This window comes from Sus scrofa, chromosome 13 (genome assembly GCF_054392235.1).
Source record: "Sus scrofa isolate SSC_HxYL_T2T_F1_AM1 chromosome 13, Sscrofa_HxYL_maternal_Yorkshire_Landrace_v2.0, whole genome shotgun sequence".
Taxonomy (NCBI): Eukaryota; Metazoa; Chordata; class Mammalia; order Artiodactyla; family Suidae; genus Sus; species Sus scrofa.
In genome coordinates, this window is record NC_139395.1 from 176782082 (window position 1) to 176805622 (window position 23541).

Consider the following 23541-nt stretch of genomic DNA (forward strand, 5'->3'; position numbering starts at 1 on the left):
AATAACTTGCAATGTTTGAGAAGTAAGAGAATAGAAACAGGATATAGGAGAAGTAAGAAGACAATTGTAAATTACAGATGTGAGTAGTTTTAGGATGAGTGTGTTGTCAGTAGTATATAAATCAGTGATAAGGTTGAAAAAGTCAGAGATGAACCTAAAGATGAATCACTTATTCATAGAGTATATGGTGAGACAAAAGGTGACATTTAAGTTTTTGGGAGCACAAAACACTCAAACTCTTGCTCATTTTCATGTCTTTCTTGGGTACCCACTGACTGCTCTGATATCATATGATCTTAACATTACCTGAAGACTTTTGCTCTCAACAGCATAGTCCAGTAAACTTTACATATTCCTTCTTTTTTTCTATTCAGTTTCAAGATTTTAAAATAGTTAGATAATAGAAACCATTTCCTCCCTAATCTGTCACTTTTTCCTCCCAGGTCCATCCTAATTAAATCCACCGTCTCATCTCTTAGCTTTCTGAATCAGTGAGAGAGAAGTTTTCCTCTCACTGTCTTGGTGATTTCAGGGAGACAGCAAGGAGTGATGGCTTGAAATGGGATCTTAATTATCTGCTCATAAGTTAAACCTGTGCAGCCTGGGTGAAAAATGGGAATACCAGCCACCAGAGCAGCTAGAGGCTAAAAGCAGAATTGTCCTGATTCTTGCCTCCTATAGAAAGCAAGAATGTTTCAAGGTGGCAAAGGCTCCTAAAAGCAGGTACCAATTCTATTCTTAAAATCCCATTACAACATGTGGGAGAGCACACAAAGAAGTGGTCTATTTTTCTAAGGCAGAAGCAAAGCAGTAATGCACACCCAAAGGAAAAGTGTGGTTGTGGGTATTCCCTTGAAAGAGAAGCATGCCAGAGAGGTGATTTAATTCACTCAGGCAGGACAGTTCTTCCAGGTCTTTCTTTTCCTTTGGCTAATTATCTTGTTTTACTTCTCATAGCTGACCAGACGCAGGGCCCTCCACAATATACATGAACATTTTTGGGCCAAGATTGATTCCAGAGTGAAGAATTATGGGATGGTATCAGGACATATCATGAACTGACATCCTCTCCCTTTTTGACCCTAGGAATCTTTCTCCACATGTGTCAGTCTCCTTAACCCCAAGGATAGGAAGTATGTGATCTTTTGCCCAAGCAGGACTTAACCTTCTCTCTGCCCCTGACATTACCATTGTTTAAGGTATCCATAGAAGACAAATTCTGGTTATTTATCTTGCTCCTGTTATTATTTCTAACTCGAAGTATAAATAGGTGGCTGGTCATAAATGTCTATACCAGAGACCACCTATCTCCTGCTTCAAGAAGTATAAACAAGAGGCTAGTTGTAAATGTCTATCCAGAAGCCCATATATCTCCTGCCTCATTGGGACAGACTTCTGTTCTCTCAAATAAAATCCTGGCTCCACTGTGGTATATAGTATGAGTAATAGGTAGTATGCATCTCCAGGTTGCATGGTTCTAGTACTCTCAAATACATCATATGTATATTTATTTTCAAGGTAATTACACTAGCATGGTGCTTAGTGCATATATCAAGTCACATTGATAACATATGCATAAAATATTTTAACAATAATTTATTCTCTTCATTTATTCTAGTATGAGATGAGTACTTGGTTAAAAATTATTCTGTGTTTTCTAAGTTTTTAATAGCATATGTATGTACTGTAAGATGTTTACTAATACTTCCACCTTAAGGCATTAAAACTCTAAGGCAATAGTAAATGGAAAAAACTTTGAACACTAATCAACACATAGCGACATCTAATCTCCACAGTTATATGACTGTTTAAATGAAGGAAGACTGGTATTAGTATGAGTTCTAAGCATTTCTCTTCAACATTTTTGTTAATGAATCTATAACTTTCTTATTTCTCAAGCTATAGATAACTGGATTTAATACAGGAATTATGATGCTGTAAAATATAGAGTCTACCATATCTTGAGAATCTGCTTGTAAAGATGCTGGGCGCACATACATGAAGAGAAGAGGCCCATAGTATAAAGAGACAGATAGGAGGTGGGCTCCACAGGTGGAGAAGGCCTTCTTTATGCCTTGCATGGACTTCTTTTTTAATATTGTAAAGAGGACAAGTGTGTAAGAGACAAGAACAACTAAAATGGTAAACACCTGTATTGACCCAGAGAAAATAAATACCATCAAAAAATTAATGGATGGATCAGTACAGGAAATCTTAAACAATGGTATGAGGTCACAGTAAAATTGATGTATTATGATGGAATTACAGAAGGTTAATCTGAATAAAAAAGCATTATGAATTATGGCATGGAAAAGGCCACCTAAAAATGACCAAATTAACAGCCAAATGCATAGTCTATTGTTCATAATTACTGGATACAGTAATGGTTTGCATATGGCCACATAGCGATCATATGCCATTGTTGCCAGCAAAAAACATTCTGTGGTTATACAGACTGCAAAGGAAAAAAATTGTACTTGGCATTCAGTGAAAGAGATCATTTTGTTCTTGGTAAAGAAGTTGACCAGCATCTTGGGGGTCACTGTGGATGATAACCAAGCATCAACAAAGGCCAAATTCCCAAGGAATAAGTACATGGGGATGTGAAGGTGAGGGTCATTGCAGATGAGAGCAATCAGACCAAGGTTTCCCATGAGGGTGATGAGGTATATAATCAAGAACAGCAGGAACAGGGGGATTTGCCACTCTGGTTGATATGTAAGTCCTGTGAGAACAAATTCTGTCAGCAATGTTGTATTTCCCTTTTCCATCTCCTCACTAGGTGTTGCCTGAAATAAATGGGGTAAATCAAAGGAAAAGTCACTGAAAAATTATAATATAAACATATTGGAGAACAGAGACAAAAATGCATATCATAATTCCCTCTTAAGTTTGTTTATTACATACATAATATGGGATTTATTTGGGAGGATGGACTTAAATGATTGTTGAAACCCAAAAACCGTGAAAGAGTCAACAGATTTAAAAATGAAAGACATTCTAAATATCTTCCAAATTTATGGGAATATTATGGAGTGTTATAGGGAATTCTCTGTCTGGGAAAGGACTATCTGATCAAAGAAAAGTAAGTTTGAAAGGCTTGGGTAATACAATGAATTGAAGGGCATGCAAAGGATCTTGAACAATAATAAATCAGGATGTAAGTATGCACTGAAAATGAGAGATAGGAATGGCACAGTAAGGATTTTTTTTTTTAAAAATACATTATGGTAGTATAGAAACTAGGCTGCAGGGTATGGAAATTATAGTCAGGAATACTGGTCAGGGATCTGTTACTCTTGTCTACTGGTTTCTAAACGAGTTTACACATCAGAATTGTCTAAGCAAATTTTTGTGCAAAATATAGATTGTGAGGTTTTACTGTCAAGATTGGTTTAGTGTGTAAAGAATTAAATCTAATAATTTACATTTTTAATTGTTCCTGAAGAAATTCAAAATCCTGTGAAGTACCTAGTGTATAGGTGAAATGATATTGACAGTGATGAGAATGATGAGGAGATAGATGCAAAGGAATTAAGAATGTACAGTCACTCCATTGGTGACATGTTGGATGTGAAAGAGGCAGTCAGTGGAGTTCCCATCGTGGTGCAGTAGAAATGAATCTGACTAGGAACCATGAGGTTGCAGGTTCAATCCCTGGCCTCGCTCAATGGATTAAGGATCCTGCATTGGTGTAGGTCACAGAAGCTGCTCTGATCTGGCATTGCCATGGCTGTGGTGTAAGCTGGCAGCTATAGCTCTGAATAGACCCCTAACCTGGGAACCTCCATATGTCGTGGGTGCATCACTAAAAAGAAAAAAGACCAAAAAAAAAAAAAAGGTGGTAGTAAGTGAAGGATAGATGAGGCATTTGGTGACCAGATAGGTTTTCATTAAAAATTGATTGAGAACTCAGAGGCGGTGGACAGTTTGTGGAGATTATGCCCTCTGAACATTTGGGGGATACATGATTTGTGGTATGAGTCTAGTAGAGCTTAATAGAAATAGTGACTTGGGAGTGATTGAGAGTGTCTTAAGCCATACTTAATTGTAAACTATCAATTGAAGAGTGTGCATGAAGTAAAAAGAATAATGAGGAACAAAACCTAAGAAAGCATATTAAAGTGGCCATAGAGGATGTATGTCTTTTCAAGACTGCCAAATCTGACCATCTTTTCTAACCCATACTCTGCTGGCAGTTTAACACCTACTGTAGGAGCCAAAAACAGCCAGAAACTGACTTCCCCATTGCCCTTGCACGTAGAGTTAGAGAATTTGATGTAGGTTTGACAAATCAAACCCACCCATGCTGGATTTCGAATTTGGAGTGACCGTGACAAAAGGGCAAAAGAGAATTTTGTTTACTAAAGTAGCCAAAGCAGCAACAGGACAAATACAGCAAATGCATCCTTCATCCACACCAGTGGCACTCAGCATGAGCCATGGTGTCCAATACAGCAGCAGAGACCTCATGGGGCAAAGGCTGTGACATGATTTCCGCTATTGACTGACTGCCATGCTTGTTTTTATTGCTGCCCATTTTTGTCTAGCTGATTCCTCTAATCTCACTGCCATTTCCATGTTAGAGACAATTTCATTCAAAAAAGCATTTCACATTGTATTCAGTATCCCTGGCTGGCAGTAATAAAGACAGGGAAAGACCGTAAGAGCATAATGATCAGAAAAGCAGGGGTAACTGAAGAGCAGAGTGTTATGAACATAAAGAAAAGAAATATACTCAAGAAGAACAAAGAAAATCACAGGGCAGTGGCCAAAATAGATGCTGTGATGGGTCAAGGAATGAACAGAATGTCAGTGAGCATGAAAATTGAGAGATATTTTAGTGGATTTGGTGAGAGCAATTTGCATTATGTGAGAGAAATGGGACCAGAGAATAATGAGAACTGAAAGGCAAACAAGTGGTACAACAGTGAGGAGAATGAAATGGAGAATTCAAGTTGTTAACGTTCACTGCCTGTAGAGAGATTGAAAAATTTCATTTTAAGAAAAGTTTTCAAAAGAAAGGAGAGAAGAGGAGGGGATTAGGAAGAGAAAGGAGGCATTCATAGAGAAATGGAAAGAAATTTTAAGTGGATGAAAAACATCATAAAAATAGAGGGAGAGAAACAGGAAGAAAATAATAGAATCCTAGATGGATAAGTGTAGGAACGACAAGCCACAGAAGAGGAGTAAGGGGTCTGGGTCAGAGAAAGTCTGAAGTTGTTAAAAAAGGCATGGCTGTGATGTAGAGTTTACATATTTATCCTAATCCTAGTTTTCATTAAAATTTGTCAATACTGGAAATAATTTCTTTTTCCTTTATGGAAAATCTCAAGTTTGTTTTCCTGTGGAATTTGTATATGAAAGAAAATTTTAATTTAAATTTTACCTTTGGAAGTTCCCATCATGGCTCGGTGATAATGAACCTGACTAGTATCCATGAGGACATAGGTTCGACCCCTGACCTTGCCCGGTGGGTTAAGGATCTGGCATTGCTATGAGCTTCAGTATAGGTTGCAGATGTGGCTCAGATCTGGCATTGCTGTGGCTGCATAGACCAACAACTGCAGCTCCAATTGGACCCCTAGCCTGGGAACTTCCATATGCTACAGGTGCAGCCCTATAATCAAATAACAATAATAAAATTTGCCTTTGAAACTTTGTACTGTTCATAAATATGGTATCATTGTGGAAAGTTCTTTCCAAATTTGAGAGGTGCTTTATCTTTGTTATCACAATGGTTAGAACTGAATTTCTGTAGAAATCTTACTCATTTTACTGAGAGCAAGTTTTATCCCCCAAATTTGATTTAGCTGAGTAAAATTGAGCTAACTACTAGAATATAATTTGGGCTCCATAAGTAACCACCAACAATAATTGCAGTAGTTAAGTGTATTTTTATTTGGAAGTGGCTTCCTTCTATACAATCCCAAATCACTTAGGTAATTGAAAATTCCCAAATTCCATATATATGTAGCCCCTTAAATCTTACAATCCTGGAAAAAATAACAGAGAGACATTGTGTGCCTATTTCCTACTGCATGAATATAATATAATGAATGAAATTACTATAAGAAGTGGGAAAAGAACAGAGGAGTTAATATTAAAATGATTTACCTTAGAAATTTTATTAAGGGAATGTGATAAAATTTAATGAAGAAATTTCATACCTAGAACAAAATAATAACTGATTTAACAACAGTTTTAATTGTTTAATGTTTAGTTCACCAAAATTTACCTTATAAAGTCATAACTATGGAAACTTAATAAAACATTTCAAAGGGAAAATTCAGTCCTAAGGCTATTTTCTTATTTATATTATAGTCATTAAAATAAAATATATAGATTATTCAGTTCCCTTGTTCACCTGGCTTTACTGGAATCTTTTAAACCAAATATAAACTTATAACAAATTACACAGTATTTTAACTATATATATATATATGGATAAATATTATCAATTAATTTCTCTTACCTGTAACTTTTAAGAAAATGAGAAAATCCATCAAAGGGTAAGTCTTTCTAAAGTGGAAAAAAAAATTCATACCACAAGAGTGATGATAACACCAGTAGCAATTCTTTGCATACAGATTAATCTTGGAGTATAGAGTTCCCAAAATCAGAAAAAAAAAACTGTATGTATAAATTTGTTTTGAAACCAAGAGTCAGACAGTTGAACTACTCTGCTTTTGCCAGAAGGGGAGGGAAGTAAAGAATGAAAATTCCCCTAATAGCACCCATGTATTCCCTTTAGGATAAAATTAGGCTCTTCTACTGGGCATTATAAATTTGGACATGTAGGAGAAGTCTACAATGTCCCTCAGAGCATTATAGATGCTGAAATCGTAAACATCAAGTCATTGTAGACAGTTCCAGTTTTAACAATTGAAATTGCATTTTATGCCACTCTTTTCTACCACAGGTGAAATTTCTGACATGTTTAGTCAAACATCTCTTTTATCTATAAATAATTACTCTAGGTGCTTAATTGGTATGGTCTGATCTTAGCTAATCAAACATGATTTTTCAAAAGAATAATGATTTTACTTTTATATACAAATACATTCATCTTTTTTCTTAACTTTTTTGTTCTTTTTTATTTTTATTTATTTTATTTATTTTTATTATAGTTGATTTACAATGTTCTGTCAATTTCTACAGTACAGCAAAGTGACCCAGTCATGCATATATACACATTATATTTCTCACATTATCCTCCATCATGTTCCATCACAAATGACTAGATATAGTTTCCTGTGCTACACAGCAGGATGCCCTTGCCCATCCACTCCAAAAGCAACAGTTTTCATGTACTAACTCCAGACTCCCAATCCATCCAACTCCCTCCTACTCCCCCTGGCAAACACAAATCTGTCCTCCATGACCATGATCTGTATCTCTTTTGTAGATAGGTCATTTGAGGCATATTTTAGACTCCACATATAAGTGATATGATGGCATTATTTTTTCCGTTTTTATGAGCAAGTAGTATTCCACTGCATATATGTAGCATATCTTCTTAATCTATTCACCTGCCACTGGACATTTAAGTTGTTTCCATGTCTTGGCTATTGTGAATAATGCTGCGATGAACTACAGGTGCATATATCTTTTTCAATGAAAGTTCTGTCCAGATATATGCATAGGAGTGGAATTGCTGGGTCAAATGGTACTTCTGTATTTAGTTTTCTGAGGTATTTCCATACTGTTTTTCATAGTGGTTGTATCAGTCTACATTTGCACCAACAGAGAGGAAAAGTTCCCTATTTTCCACACTGTTGCCACCATTGGTTGTTTGACTTCTTAATGATGGCCACTATGGTGTAAGATACTACCTCATTGTTGTTTGATCTGCATTTCTTTAATAATTAGGGATATTGAGCGTTTTTTGTGCCTGCTAGCCATCTATACATCTTCTTTGGAGAAATGTCTATGTACATCTTCCAGCTGCTTGCCAATTGGATTGTTTGTTTTTTTGTTTTGAAGTTGTATGAGTTATTTGTATATTTTGGAGATTAAACAGTGCACTGTGAGTTTTCTGCGGTGCAGAAAGGTAACCCAGCCACATATACATATATAAATTCTTTTTTCTGATATTATCATGCTCCACCATAGGTGACTAGATATAGTTCCCAGTTTCTATACAGCAGGATCTCATTGCTTATCCACTCCAAAGGCAATAGTTTGCATTTATTAACCCCAAATTCCCAGTCCATCCTCCTCCCCCACCTCCCCCTTGGCAACCACAAGTCTGTTCTCCATGTCCATGATTTTCTTTTCTGCATAAAGATTCATTTGTGCCATATATTTTATTCCAGATGTAAGTGATAACATACGGTATTTCTCTTTCTGACTTACTTCACTTAGTATGAGGGTCTTCTGGTTCCATCCGTGTTGCTGCAGATGGCATTATTTTGTTCTTTTTATGGCTGAGTAGTATGCCATTATGGATATGCACCAGATCTTCTTAATCCATTCATCTCTTGATGGACATTTAGGATGTATCTTGGCTATTGTGAATAGTGCTGCAATGAACATGCAGGTGCATGTGTCTTTTTCAAGGAAATTTTGCTGGATACATGCCCAAGAGTGGGATTTCTGGGTCATATGGTGGTTCTACATATAATTTTCTAAGGTACCTCCATAGTGTTTTCCATAGTGGTTGTACCAATTTACATTTTCACCAAGATTGCTGAAGGGTTCCCTTTTCTCCACACTCTCTCCAGCATTTGTTATTTGTGGGCTTATCAATGATGGCCTTTCTAACTGATGTAAGGAGGTGCCTCGTAGTAGTTTTGATTTGCATTTCATAATAATCAGGGATGTTGAGCATTTTTTCATGTGCTTGTTGGCCATCTGTATATCTTCCTTGGAAAAATGTCTATTCAGGTCTTTTGACCATTTTTTGATTGGGTTGTTGTCTTTTTTGCTGTTGAGTTATATAACTTGTTTGTGTATTCTAGAGATTAAGCCCTTGTTAGTTGCATCATTTTAAACTATTTTCTCCCATTCCCTAGGTAGTCTTTATTTTTCTGGTTTCCTTTGCTGAGCAAAAGCTTGTCCATTCGATTAGGTCCCATTGGTTTATTTTTGCTTTTATTTCTCTTGCTTTGGGAGACTGACCTGAGAAAACATTTGTAAGGTTGATGGCAGAGAATGTTTTGCCTATATTCTCTTCTAGGAGTTTTATGGTGTCTTGGCTTATGCTGAAGTCTTTAAGACTTTTTAACTTTATTTTTGTGCATGGTGTGAAGGTGTGTTCTACTTTCATTGATTTACATGTGGCTGTCCAGTTACCCACCACCACTTGCTGAAAAGCCTGTCTTTTTCCCATTTTATATTCTTGCCTCCTTTGTCAAATATTACTTGCCTGTAGGTGTCTGGGTTTATTTATGGGTTATCTACTCTGTTCCATTGGTCTATATGTCTGTTTTGGTACCAGTACCGCACTGTCTTGTTTGCTGTGGCTTTATAATAGTGCCTGAAGTATGGGGGAGTTATGCCTCCTGCTTGGTTTTTGTTCCTCAGGATGGCTTTGGCAATTCTGAGTCTTTTGTGGTTCCATATAAATTTTTGGATTGTTCTAGTTCTGTGAAAAATGTCATGAGTAATTTGATAGGGATTGCATTGAATCTGTAGATTGCTTTGGTTCCAACCCATGAGCATGGTATATCATTCCATTTCTTTACATCTTCTTTAATTTCCTTGATTAATGTTTTATAATTCTCAGCATATAAGCCTTTCACCTCCTTAGTCAGGTTTATTCCCAGATATTTGATGTCTTGGGAGTGCAGTTTTAAAATGTATTTTCATATTCCTTTTCTAATATTTCATTTTTAGTATACATAAATGTGACTGATTTCTGGATATTAGTCTTATATCCTGCTACTTTGCTGAATTTATTAATAAGCTCAAGTAATTTTGGGTTTGAGGCCTTAGGGTTTCTTATAAGTAGTATTATGTCATCTTCATGCAATGACAATTTTACCTCTTCTCTTCAATTTTCATACCTTTTCTTTCTTTTGTTTATCTGATTGCTGTGAATAAGACTTCCAATACTACATTGAATAACAGTGGTGAGAGTGAGAAACCTTGTCTTGTTCTAAGTTTTAGTGGGAAGGCTTTTTGCCGTTGAGAGTTATATTTGCTGTGGTTTTGTCATAAATGGCTTTGATTACGATAAGGTATGTTCTCACTCTATACCCACTTTGGTAAGAATTTTTACCATGGATGGATGTTGGACTTTGTCAGATCCTTTTTCTGCATCTATTGAGATGATCATGTGGTTTTTGATTTTTCTTTTGTTATGTGGTATATGACGTTCTTTGATTTGTACATGTTGAACCATCCTTGTGCCCATGGGATGAATCCCACCTGGTCTTGGTGTACGATCTTTTTGATATGTTGCTGGATTCGGATGGCTATATTTTGTTAATAATTTTTGCGTCTATATTCATCAAAGATATTGACCTATAGTTTTCTTTTTTGGTGGTGTCTTTGTCTGGTTTTGGAATTAGGGTGACCGTGGCATCATAGAATGTCTTTGGGGGTATGCCTTCTTCTTCAACCTTTTGAAAAAGTTTAAGGAGGATGGATATAAGTTCCTCTTTGTATGTTTGGCAGAATTGGCCTGTGAAGCCATCTGGTCATGGACTTTTATTTGTTGCACCCTATCCTACCTATCCCATGCAGAAGGTGATGTACAGGCTGCTTCTAGTTTTAGGGTGCTTGGAAGGGACACTGATCAAATGTCTGGGTGTTGCCCAGAGCATTTGACAGTGTCAGAAGCAGCAGCAGGGTGGGTGTGTTCCCATGGGAGTGAGAGCAACAACAGCTGGTGCTCTGTAGCAATGCCTTCATTTTTGTGACCTCTGAGGTGACTAGGGATGCAGGTAGAGCCCGTTCACAGACCCCTACTGGCGGCAGGCTATGCCTCCCTCTGGTTTCTGAGATGATTGCTGTGGTTTGTCCCTGCCACCTGTAGATCACCTAAGGGGCACCACATCGGATTTAGCCCGCCACTGCCTATAGCCCTAGTAAGAGGTGCCCAGCCACCTGTAGCCCATACAATTGTCTGGTCTACTGTAGCTTAAGCAAGTGGCCTCTGTCACTCGTAGCCTATGCCAGAGGTACCCCACCCTCTGAAAGCATACATAGGGAGATTCCTATGTCAGTCTGCTCCTCCTCTTCTCACCTTCCCCAACAATGGTGGCTTGCTTCTCCTGCAGGCCCAGACCTCCTCCTGGGTTCCCTCTGCTGTGGCATTCACTCCCCAGCCCATAGCACACCATACCCCAGTCTGTGGCACACTGCTCCCTAGCTCCTCAGGCTGTCTCCCCACACCCAATCCTAGTTCTCTCCCTGGCACTGATCTATGGAGCCTGATTCTCTGCCCAGCCCCCACCAGAGCACATCAGACTGTGGTATCCAGGTCGGTGGTGCAGATGATCTGTATGTTTCTCATTCTGCTTTGCCATCCTCAGTCCAGTTGCTGTACATTTCTTGGTGATGTTGAGGCTCCTCCATCTTGGCTGGCCTCCCTGCTGGTTAGGTGGCTTCCCAGTGTGTGGGTTCCTCTTCTCTTTCACAGCTCCCTCTCATGAATGCTGGCCAGTCCTGATTCCTTTCTCTCTCTCTCTTTTATCTTTTTTTTTGTTTGTTCTACCCAGTTATGTCCAGGGTTTCTTGCCCTTTTGGAGGTTTAAGTTTTTCTGAATATTGAAGAATCCTTGCATCCCTTGAATAAATCCTACTTGATCATGGTATATGATATTTTAATGTATGTTTGTGTGCAGTTTGCTAAATTTTTGTGGATTTTTTCGTCTATGTCCATCAGTGATATTGTCCTGTAATTTTCTTTTTTGTGGTATCTTTGTCTGGTTTTGGTATCAGAATAATCGTGGGTTCATAAAATGAGCTTAGGGTTGTTCCTTCCTCTTCAATTTTCTGGATAAGTTTCAGAAGAAGAGGTGTTAACTCTTCTCTGAATGTTTGGTAAAATTCAGTAGTGAAGCCATCAGGTCCTGGACTTGTGTTTGGGGGAAGTTTTTTAATCATAGTTTCAATTTCAGCACTTGTGATTAGTCTATTCATATATTCTATTTCTTTCTGGTTCAGTCTCGGTAGGTTGCACCTTTGTAAGAATTGGCCCATTTCTTCTAGGTCATCAATTTTATTGTCATACAGTTGTTCACAGTAGTCTCTCATGATCCTTTTTATTTCTGCAGTGTCCATTGTAATTTCTCCTTTTTCATTTCTATTTTTACCAATTTGAACTCTCTCCCTTTTCTTCGTGATGAGTCTGGCTAAAGGTTTATCAATTTTGTTGATCTTTTCACAGAATCAACATCTGGCTTCATTGATCTTCTCAATTGTTTTCTTTGTCTCTATGTTATAAATATCTGCTCTAATCTTTATGATTTCTTTCTTTCTACTAATTTTGGGCTTTGTCTCTTCTTCCTTATCTAGATGTTTAAGGTGTAATTTAGACTATTTATTTGAGGTTTTTTTTACTTTCCTGAGATAAGATTGTATTGACATAGACTTCCCTCTCAGAACTGCTTTTGCTGTGAATTATAGATTTTTGGATTGTTGTATCTTCATTGTCATTTTATGTCTGTGTATTTTATTTTATGTGTTTTGTATTACTTTATGTATTTTATGTATTAATTTATGTATTATGTATTATGCCTATGTTTTGATTTTATGTATGTCATTTTATGTCTATGTATCTTTTAATTTCCTCTTTGATTTCTTCAGTGATCCATTGGTTATTAGTAAATTGCTCAGCTTCCAAGGGTTTGTGTTTTTTGCTGTTTTTTTCTTGCAGTTGACCTCTAGTCTCATAGCATTGTGATCACAGAAAATGCTTGAAATAATTTCAATTTTATAAATTTACCAAGGCTTGATCTATGGCCCAAGATGTGATCTATCCTGGAGAATGTTACATGTGCCCTTGAGAGAAAAGTATATTCTGCTGCTTTAGGGTGAAAAGATCTATAGCTATCAGTTTGGTCTCATGTATCATTTAAGGCCTGTGTTTCCTTGTTGATTTTCTATCTTGATGATCTGTTCATTGCTTTAACTTGGGTGTTAACATCTCCCACTAGTATTGTGTTACTGTTAATTTCCTGTTTTATGGCTGTTAGCAGTTGCCTTATATGTTGTGCTGCTCCTATGTTGCGTGTAGATATATTTAAAATCATTATTTCTTCTTGTTGTCTCGATCCTTTGATCATTATGCAATTTCCTTCTTTGTCACTTGTGACCTTCTTTATTATAAAATCTATTTTGTCTAATATGAGTAATGCTACTCCTGCTTTTCTATAATTGCCATTTGCATGCAATATATACTTCCATCCCCTCAGTTTAAATTTGTATGTGTCCTTATATTTCAAGTGGGTCTCCTCTAGACAACATATTTATAGGTCTTGTTTTTGAATCCGTTCAGCCAGTTTTTTTTTTCAATTGGAGCGTTTAATCCATTTATGTTATTTTGGATAAATATGTATTTATTGTCATTTACGTAATTTTTGGGGGGACATTGCTATATTGGTCTTTTTTCTTCCCTTTTTTCTTGTCTTTTGTTTTGGTTTGCTGACCATCTTTAGTGTTATGTTTAGCTTCTTTCTTCTTTTTTATGTGTACTTCCAGCATAGTTATTTGATTTGTGGTTCCCATTACATTTTTATATGCCCACCTATATGTGTGCAGAATATTTCCGCTTGCTGGTCTCTTAATTTCAAATGTATTTTAAATGTTCTGCATTTGTCCTCTCTTCTTCTCATGCTTGCTAGTTTATATACCATATTTGTCAAAGGGGCATTTCCTACTTTTATATTATCTTTGCCTTTACTGGTGAGCTTTTTTGTTTGTAATATTCTTGTTTCTATTTGTGGCTTTTCCTTTTTTGCTTAGAGAAGTTCCTTTAGTAGTTGATGTAGAGCTGCTTTGGAGGTGCAGAATTTTCTTAGTTTTGGCTTGTCAGTAAAGCTTTTGATCTCTCCATCAAATCTGAATGAGAGCTTTATTCTTTATAGTATTCTTGGTTCTAGGTTCCTCCTCATCATCACCTCAAATGTATTTTGCCACTCCCCCCTGCCTTGTAGAGTTTCTGCCGTAAGATCAGCTTTTGTCCTCATGGAGATTCCCTTATATATGATTTATTGCTTTTCCCTTGTGACCCCAATATTTTTTTCTTTGAATTTAATTTTTATTAGTTTGATTAGTATGTGCCTTGCTCTATTTCTTTGGATTAATTTTGTATGGAATTCTCTGTGATTCTTCCACTTGAGTGAATGTTTCCTTTCCCATTTTGGGGAAAATTTTGGTTATAATCTCTTCAAATATTTTCTCTGGCCCTTTCTCTCTCTCTTCTTCTTGAACCTCTGTGATATGGAATGTTGGTACATATAATGTTATCCCACAGGACTCAGACTCTCCTCATATTTTTCATTCGTTTTTTCTTTATTCTTTTCTGTAGCAGTCATTTCCACCACTCTGTAATCAACCTCACTTATTTGTTCTGCCCCCATGAACCTGCTATTGGTTTCATCTAGATTGATTTTCATTTTATATATTGCACTATTCATCTTGTTCTTTAATCCTCTAGCTCTTTGATAAACATTTCTTTTAAGATTTACATCTGTGTCTCCATTCTTTTTCCAAGATCTTTGATCATATTTACAATCATCACTCTGAACTCTTTTTCAGGTAATTTGCCTGTGTCCTCATCATTTAGTGTTTTTTGTGTCTTGTTCCTTTGTCTTTGTCCTCTTACAGTGTCCTCCTTTGTGTTTATTGTTCCCTTGTCATTTAGTATATAGAAGTCAAAGCAGGTGCCCAGTCCTGGTGTTCTCAGGAGTGGTAACCATTCACATGTACACAGAGAATGTGCCAGGAGTATCAGTATCACACTTCTCCTATAGCTGCGTAGTTGCAAGGGATTGAGTCAGCGGGCAGTGTTTCACCATTCACAGGATTGCTTTCGTAGCTCACAGGGGTTGCAGTGTCTCTCCCTACTAGCAGGTAGCTTTGAGGGCTATTTTTCATAGGTTGCAATGTCAGCAGTTTCTCCTGCTGCCCCTCCCTTTGCTGAGAAGGGGCTAGGGACTGTTCTCTGTAGGTATAGGAGCAGGTGCTGCTGTTCTGTCAGCATTCCCCTTGCTTGGCCACTCTAGTAATCTCTCTCTAAAGGCACAAGTGTGGGAGGCTTCCCCATAATGTTGCTAAAAGGCTTTCTCTATAGCTGAAGAATGTGTATTTCTGGCATTCCTTTCCCTGTCTTGCTGTTGCTAGGAGTGCCCTCCATAGCCCTGCTGACTGGAAAGTGTGTTAATGGGCCTCACCCAGCTTTCTTGGTGTAGAACAAGTGCCACTGACATGGGCCTTCACATGGCCACTGGCAAGGGTACTATAGCTTGTACTTTTCCCCAGGTGGGCCGCCCACAGTTCTGTCAGTGGGTGCGCACTGGCATCCCTCTTGTGGGAATGGTGCTACCACCAGCAGCTCTTCTGACACTGATCGGTCACTGCTGGCATGAGCCTCTGCAGATTCTCTGGGTGGAGCTGAGACACCTGTGTTTTCCTGATCTCTTGGGGAATGGACATCACCACTGGGAGCTCTCCTGGTGCAGATTGGTCTCCACTAGCACGGGGACCACCAGCAGGCACCAGGAATGTGTGTTATTCCCCTAGGTAGTTATTCCACCTGCTCCAAGAAGTCCTCAGCCCTCTGGATGCGGCTGCTTCCCATCTATTGCTAGGCAGCTCTACTGCCAAGTGGTTCCCCAAGCTGAAGCAGAGATTATCCTGCAGCTTGAGAAAGTGAGTGTAGGGAACAAGGCTGCAGTGGTAGATCCCACCCCTTCCGTCTAACACTCCCAAACAATGCCATCTAGTCTCTAAGCCCAACTAGGTTTCCTCTACTTGGATGCTCTCCATTGTGGTTTCCATATGCTCTAGTCCTCCAGGCTGTTTCCAGACAACCCTGTTTTTTTCCCACATAGCTGGCCCCACTTCCCTTTCTGGGTGTGATATCTAAGGCCAAAGTTTCAGTTCCAAACACCTGCTGGCACCGACCTATAGTTGTACATTGCCCATAGCAGTGACCATTTGTGGAGAACTGTCTCCTTTTTAACTGCTTCACACCATTTGTCTAGAGTTCCTCCTCAATTCTTGGCTGATCTCACTGGAGAGAGAACTCCTTGGGGTACAGGAGCTATTTCTCCTTCCAGCTCCCTCATGGAAGAGCAAGTCCCATCTCATTTCCTTTCACTTCTTTTTCTCTAGTTCTTCTCCTTTCTTATGTCCTATCTGGTTTTGTAATGTTTTTCTTGTTCTGTCATAATCTTGAGGTCTTTTGTCAATTTTTCACAAATTTTCCCTGTGAATTTTTCCACATGTAGCTGTATTTTCAGTGTATTTATGGGAGTAGGTGAGCCTTATGTCCTGTTGCTCCTCCAACTTAGAGCCCCCTCCTCTAATCATACGTGATTTTAATGAGGCCAAAAATTCTATATTCTCTTAAGGATCCAATCCCAATAAAATTTTCCTTCTTATGCACTCTTCAGCTCACATTCAAAACTTATATCAAACTTCCCACTTTAAGCTAAAAATTGATGAGAAATCTTACTAAACAAAGATCAGGGATAAAGCAAAGGGAAAAAAGACCACAGACATCAATGATAGGTGTCCAAGATGAATGCTTTCCTCTCTTTGTCTTCAACTTTTGACATTTTTATTATGATATGTCTTTGGGTGGGCATGTTTAGGTTCAACTTGTTTGGGATCTTCTGTACTTCCTGTATCTTGATATCACTATCCTTTAGATTTGGAACATTTTCAGCCATAATGTCTTCAATTATATTTTCTATCCCCTTATCTTTTTATTCGCCTTCTGTAAATCCTATTATGCATACATTGGTCCACTTTATATTATCCCATAAGTCTCTGATATTGCTTTCATGTTTTTTCATTGGGTTTTCTGTCTGATGACCTGTTTGGGTGATTGCCATTATTCTATCTTCCACATCACTAATTCTTTCCTATGCATTATTCATTCTGGTCTTAATTGCCTTTAGTTCAGTATATACCTCTGCAAATGAATTTTATAGTTTTTCATGGCTCCTCCTTATATTTTCTAGTTCCTTTCTGAGAGAGTCTGTATTACTGTTCATATCTTCTCTTCATTCCATCACTATTTTCACTATCTGCCTTTTGAACTCAAAGCCTGTCAGACTGCAGAGGCCTGTTTCTTTGTTGACTGCTATAGGTGAATTTTCCTGTTGCTTTAACTGGGAATGGTTTCTGAGCTTCTTCATCTTGCTCATCTTCTTCTATTTCCATGAATTTGGGAAAGCCAAACTAGTTTGGCACAGTCCAGGGCTGTCCAGCAAGGCCTTCCCACATGTGGGCGGGGGTGGCAGGCATGGTGTGCCACTGAGGAACTCCCTGCAGGAGGGCAGTTTAGGCCAGGCACAGCGTGCCACTGGGATACCCCCCCAGCTGTCAGGGGTGGCTGGGATGCAGCATGCCACCAGACTGCTTCCCATGGGTGGTGGGGCTGGTCTGCCATGGAAGACAGGTGGCTTCTAGATGCAGGGGTGGGGGATGCAATGGGAATGTTCTGTTCTCTGCTAGCTGGTGGGTGAGCATGCACACTGGGGTGCAAGGAGTTTTCTGTGGCAGCCTTCCCCTCCTCTTCTCCCCTCCCCAACAATGGTGCCTTTTCTCTCCTGCAGGTCCAGACCTTCTCCTGGGTTCCCTCTGTCACATCTTCCCATTCCCCAGCCCTTAGTATATTTCTCCCTAGTCACTTAGGCTGTCTCCCATTGCCAACCCCAGTCTGCTCACAGCAACTGACCTCTGGAGCCTAGGTTTCAGTGCTCAGCCCCCTCCAGAGCATCTCAGGCTATGGTGTCTGTGCCAGTGGTTCAGATGATCTGTGTGTCTCTCACTCTGCTTTTGGGTTCTCAGACCTGCTGCTGTGCTTTTCTTGGTGTCTTGGAAATCCCTCAAACTCAGCTGATCTTTCTGTCAGCTAGGTGGCTTCCCAGGGTGTGGTTTCCCTTTCTCCTTCACAGCCCCCTCTTGGGAATGCTAGTCCCATCCTGATTCCCCTTCTCTCCCTCTCCTCTTTTCTGTTGTTTTAGCCAGTTATGTCAAGAGTTTCTTGCCATTTTTTGAGGTTTAATTTCTTCTGCCACCATTCAGTTGATGTTCTGTGCAAGTCGTTTTACATGTAGATGTGTTTTTTTAATGTGTTTGTGGGAGAGGGTGAGCGTGTCCTCTCACTCTTATGCCATCTTGCCTTCCAAATTCCTCAATGATTATTTTAGAATGTTAGTTCTCTACATGTGGTCCCACCTCAACAGTGTCCACGTTGATGAATCAGAAACACTAAATATGGAGCTATCAACTTATATTTTCATGAGCATCCAGTGATCCCAGTGCCCACTTAAGTTTGAGAACACAATTTTAACAGAATAGCTTCTACACACATAAGAAGAACAACAAAAGAAAGCCTGGATCAGAGAGATTTTGACATATGCCTAAGACATATCCTGATGAGATTTTGTCATAGCTCATATAAAAGTCAGTCTTTGAGAAATACTATTCTAGTTTTAGCTGACATTTATTTGGTTTTGCCTAATCCTAATAGAGCTGTTTCTTTGAACATAATCTAAGATAATTTTGTCAGCAATCTTCTAAACAGTAGAAAGTATTGTAGAGTGCTAAGAATAAAATGATTATACATGTATATAAAGAGATAGGGTCTATGATTTTTTTAAGTCTCCAAGTTGAGATAATACACCATCACAAGAAAGATTGTTTCAGATATATTATTTGTATTTCTATGAGATGTTTAATCCATCATCACCAGCATTGCAGGTAAACCTAGTGTTGTGATATCATCCTTTATATCTATATATCCAATAAATAATGCAGGTATATTTTAATAGCTCCTTGTTAAGGTAATAGGCATATTTTATCTTGTCCAAAATGTGTACTTTGCACAGTATATTTTACCACTTTCCCAACACAGACTAAAATGGCAAAATAATGTACAAAATGGATAAATCTATGACATAAATGAGAGTGGGATCATATTAATGGACAAGTGATTTTGGTGGATTTCTGGAAGGCTTAAATTAGTTGGAATTATACTAAAGTGCAAACCAGAGCATAAGAATCAGACATGCAAGGGAGTAGGCTGCACAGGAATTCTGAGAGTCTGGGAGGCCCCCAACTGGGGCCCATCCTTCCCAAAATAAGACTTGACAAGTGATATCACACTTATGTACTCAAAGCTTGATATCAACCTTAGTAGTAAAAGGAAAAGCCAATTGAATGTTTTGACTTTATGACTGCAGAAAAAATACACACACGAAGTTCATAATATCACTCTAGATTTTACTTCATAACAATAAATGGATAATAAACATCTGGTTAAATGACAGGAATCTATCAGAACAATGGGACTATTACATAGCAACAAAAGGTAACAAACTCTGGACATATGTAATAACATGAATTCTCTGGGTTGAAAGACTAAAAACAGCTGGACTCCATTTACCAGAGCTTGGGGTATCTCTCAGGGAAACCAAAAGAGGGCAGATGATCTGATCTAATCTTGTGTCCTACAAATTAAGAAATGCATAATAATGACATTTATTTCAATAACTATGTTTTATCTTTAAACCAAACATCTAATTAAAAGGCTTCTCCCTAAAAGGTTGTCATATTCTATCCCAGGAGCTAATCATAGTGTTCAGAACAAGAGTAATTCACTTGAAATATGTGATACTTGTGATTGTCATAAAAGAATCCTAAGAAGGTGAGCTGCATGCAACAATGATCTCAAGCCAAGGAATCTCATTGGGTTTATGATCATGTAGAAAATAAGTGATGCACGCTAACTGAATTCTCTGTATTTATACTGTGAGATTTTGATTTTCATAAATATTTCACCAGTTATTATTTAGAACTTCATGTGTGTAAGCTACACTGCTATGTACTGCAAAAAGTAACAAGAGTTTAGGACTCCAAAATTACAATCTAAAAGAATGTGTTAGGAAAAAATAAGTAATATGCAAGTCTAAGTGTTGTCAAAGAAGAACATATAAACTGACAATGTTTCCAATGAGTGCACATTTCCATCCCTTTAGGGTAATCTGGAAATGCATCAGTGATAGTTTAACATAGGATAGACCTTGAAGAAAGGACATCTTTGAAATTATGAGAGTGAGCTGGGAAGGTGGATTCTCCGTGGAGAGACCCAAAAGACCAAAAGAATGTACATGGGGAGTGAAACATATTCAGAGTCTTTTAGTAACAGATCTTGGATATAGCACAGAGTTCATTAGGACAATCGTGAAGAAAGGAATTGGGAAGTAAGAGTTCAACTGTGGTATAATTGAAAAGACCTCAAATTATGCCAGAGAGAACAAATTATAGTGAGGAAGGTTGATATAGATACATAAATATAGATGTGTGTGTGTGTATATATATATATTTGTGATGTGTGTGTGTATATATGTATATATATACATATATACACACATATGATATTGTCTGAACATAACGAATGAATAAATATAGCCAAAGCATGTAATATCAATAGATAGATAGATAGGCAGACAGACAGGCAGACTGACCTGGATTTCCTATCATGGCTCATTGGTTAACAAATCCAACTAGGAACCATGAGGTGCAAGTCTGATCCCTGGCCTCACTCAGTGGGTTAAGGATCTGGTGTTGCCAGGAACTGTGTTGCAGGTTGCAGAAACAGCTCAGATGCCACATTGCTGTGGCTCTGGAATAGGCTGGGGGCTACAGCTAAAATTTGACCCCTAGCCTGGAAACCTCCATTTGCCATGGGTACAGGCATAAATAGACAAAAAAAAAAAAAAAAAAGACCAAGCTATACCCTGGTAGTAATGACATTCCATTAAAAAGCCTTGAAGAGTGATATGATTTCACCTGAGTTCTTTTTAGAAAGAATAATCTGGTGGCTATATTTGGGGATTAGGAGGGAATCAGCATAATGGTGGGAATAAGTAGGGTTTTGCAGATCACAGACATAGGCAGTTATGAGGTTGAGGGTTTAAATGGTAAGAGAAGGGATGGACACTGAGGTGAATCACTCATTATGGAGTATAATGAAAATGAACATTTAAGCACTTCGGGGTACAAAAAACAAACTCTTGTTCATTGTCATGTCTTTCTACCAACTGGGCAATATGAAAGATCATCTTAACATTATTTGAACTATGGTAATATGCATTTAACACTTCTTGCTGTCCACCACATGATCCAGTACCCTTTACATGTTACTTTTTCTTTCACTAATTTTGCTTTTTAAAGCAATTCTAGAATATTGATCATTGTTCCCCATTGTGCCACTTCTTCCCTATCCAAAGTAAATCTTCAGTCTATCAGCTTTCTTAGTTAATGAAGCTTTGCAGATTGAGCAACAGCACAGAGATGCAGCTACAAAGGACCTTAAAAAGGCATCATAGGCAGTGAGACAACTTGCCTCTGTCTTTCTCTAAGAAACATGCTAAACTAAGGGCATCTCTTACAGTGTAGCTCTGTCTTCATTGTCTTAGATCTCTTGTCCTTTTCCCTCACTGCTTTCCCATTTCTCTGAGTGATAGGAGTGTTGATCCCCACAACAAGTGAAATTTACCAGACCCCAAATACAGTGAAATACATGACCTTTTGATGGCAGGTGGAATTCCTGGTATTTATAGTTGTTCACTCAAATATCAACCTGCTTCCATTGTAGAGTTAATGTGTTTAAATTCTCTAACTATATGGTTTATAAATGTCAAAGACATCATAAACAAGTCCCCTACAGAGGAACAGCATTATTTTAGTACTTAATGCATTTTTAAAGTTACATTGAAGAGCATACAAGCATATGAAACGTTTTTGTTTTGTTTTTTTATTTTATTTTAGTACTCTATAAAGAGTTAATTAAAATTTTATATGTTTTTGAAGAATATATAAAGGTATTTTAAGGAATTTATTAGGTACTAACATCTTGTCCTTAAAATAATAAGAAAATTATATATGCAAAAAACTTTGAACACTAATCATCACATAGTAACATGTAAAGTATACAGTCACGTTAATGTTTTAATAGAAAGCAGAACAGATATTAGTTTGACACATACCCATATTTCTTTAACACCTTTTTCAGTATGTCTATGACTTTCTTATTTCTGAGGCTGTAGATAATTGGATTTAAGAAAGGGATTATGACAGTGTAAAATAAGGAGTCCATCATGTCTTGATCATCTCCTTGTGCAGATCCAGGGCGCACATACATGAAGAGAAGTGGCCCATAATATAAAGAGACAGATACGAGGTGGGATCCACAGGTGGAGAAGGCCTTCCTTATGCTTTGTACAGACTTCTTTTTTAAAATAGTAAAAAGAACAAGTGTATAAGAGATAAGAACTGTCAGTATGGTGAACACCTGAATTGAGCCAGAGAAAATGAATATCATCAGAACATTAATAGAAGGATCAGTACAGGAAATTTTAATTAATGGCATGACATCACAATAAAAGTGGTGTACTATGTTAGAATTACAGAAGGTTAATCTGAATAAAAAACCTGTATGAATTAAGGCATGAAGAAGGCCACCTATATATGATGAGACTAACATTCTCATGCATAGCCTATTGCTTATAATCACTGGATAAAGTAATGGGTTGCAAATGGCTATATAGCGATCATATGCCATTGTTGCCAGCAGAAAACATTCTGTGGTTACACTGATTGCAAAGGAAAAGAATTGTACCACACATTCAGAGAAAGAGATCATTTTACTCTGAGCGAAGAAGTTGATCAGCATCTTGGGAGTCACTGTGGATGACAACCAAGTATCCACAAAGGCCAAACTGCCAAGGAAAAAGTACATAGGAATGTGAAGTTGAGGGTTATTGCAGATGAGAGCAATCAGACCAAGGTTTCCCATGAGGGTGATGAGGTATATCATTAGGAACAGCAGGAACAGGGGGATTTGCCACTCGGCCTGATACTTAAATCCTGAGAGAACAAACTCTGTCAATTCTGTTACATTTTTTGTTTCCATATTCTTAATAGATGATCTCTGAAATAAAATACAGTAAATGTGAAATAAGTCATTCACAAATTTTAAACAGTAAGATTCTTGAGGTTAACTTAAATAAAACCATACATTAACCACTAAATTGAATGATTTCTGTTTTATTTACTTTTACTATGATACATGAAAAGTATTTGTAGAAAATGTTATGTTCGAACAATGCAGTTATATCATTGAAAATTTTGTACAGAAATGATACTTAGAATATAAGAAAAGCATCCTCAAGATGTGCAAATTTAAGGGATACTATAGAACAAGGTCAAAAATTCTGTGTGTAGGACATGGATGCAGCAACAAAATAAAGATGATAGAAGGGCCCTGTGTATAAAATTAAAATTATGACTTGAATGCTACATTAAGATATTTAACTTTATTTTTCAAGCAGTTGGCAAGAAAGGAAA

The 23541-nt window shown here is 37.8% G+C and overlaps 3 protein-coding genes across 5 annotated transcripts in view; 1 reads left to right on the forward strand and 2 right to left on the reverse strand.

Annotated features, from left to right (window-relative positions):
• LOC146397788 (uncharacterized) overlaps positions 1-23541 on the forward strand; it is a 797689-nt gene that overhangs the window by 465642 nt on the left and 308506 nt on the right. The window lies entirely within an intron of this gene.
• Positions 46-3835, reverse strand: LOC110256237 (olfactory receptor 5H2-like). Its single transcript, XM_084989096.1, has one exon. The coding sequence runs from the start codon at positions 2769-2771 to the stop codon at positions 1842-1844; it is 930 nt and encodes a 309-aa protein (XP_084845222.1). The 5' UTR covers positions 2772-3835; the 3' UTR covers positions 46-1841.
• LOC110256347 (olfactory receptor 5H8-like) lies at positions 22166-23128 on the reverse strand. The gene has a single exon (XM_021069829.2). The coding sequence runs from the start codon at positions 23105-23107 to the stop codon at positions 22166-22168; it is 942 nt and encodes a 313-aa protein (XP_020925488.2). The 5' UTR covers positions 23108-23128.

What these genes read in the sequence shown, in the direction of transcription:
- LOC110256237 (XM_084989096.1), bottom strand. Translation starts at nt 2,771, where the DNA reads ATGGAAAAGGGAAATACAACATTGCTGACAGAATTTGTTCTCACAGGA.
- LOC110256347 (XM_021069829.2), bottom strand. Translation starts at nt 23,107, where the DNA reads ATGGAAACAAAAAATGTAACAGAATTGACAGAGTTTGTTCTCTCAGGA.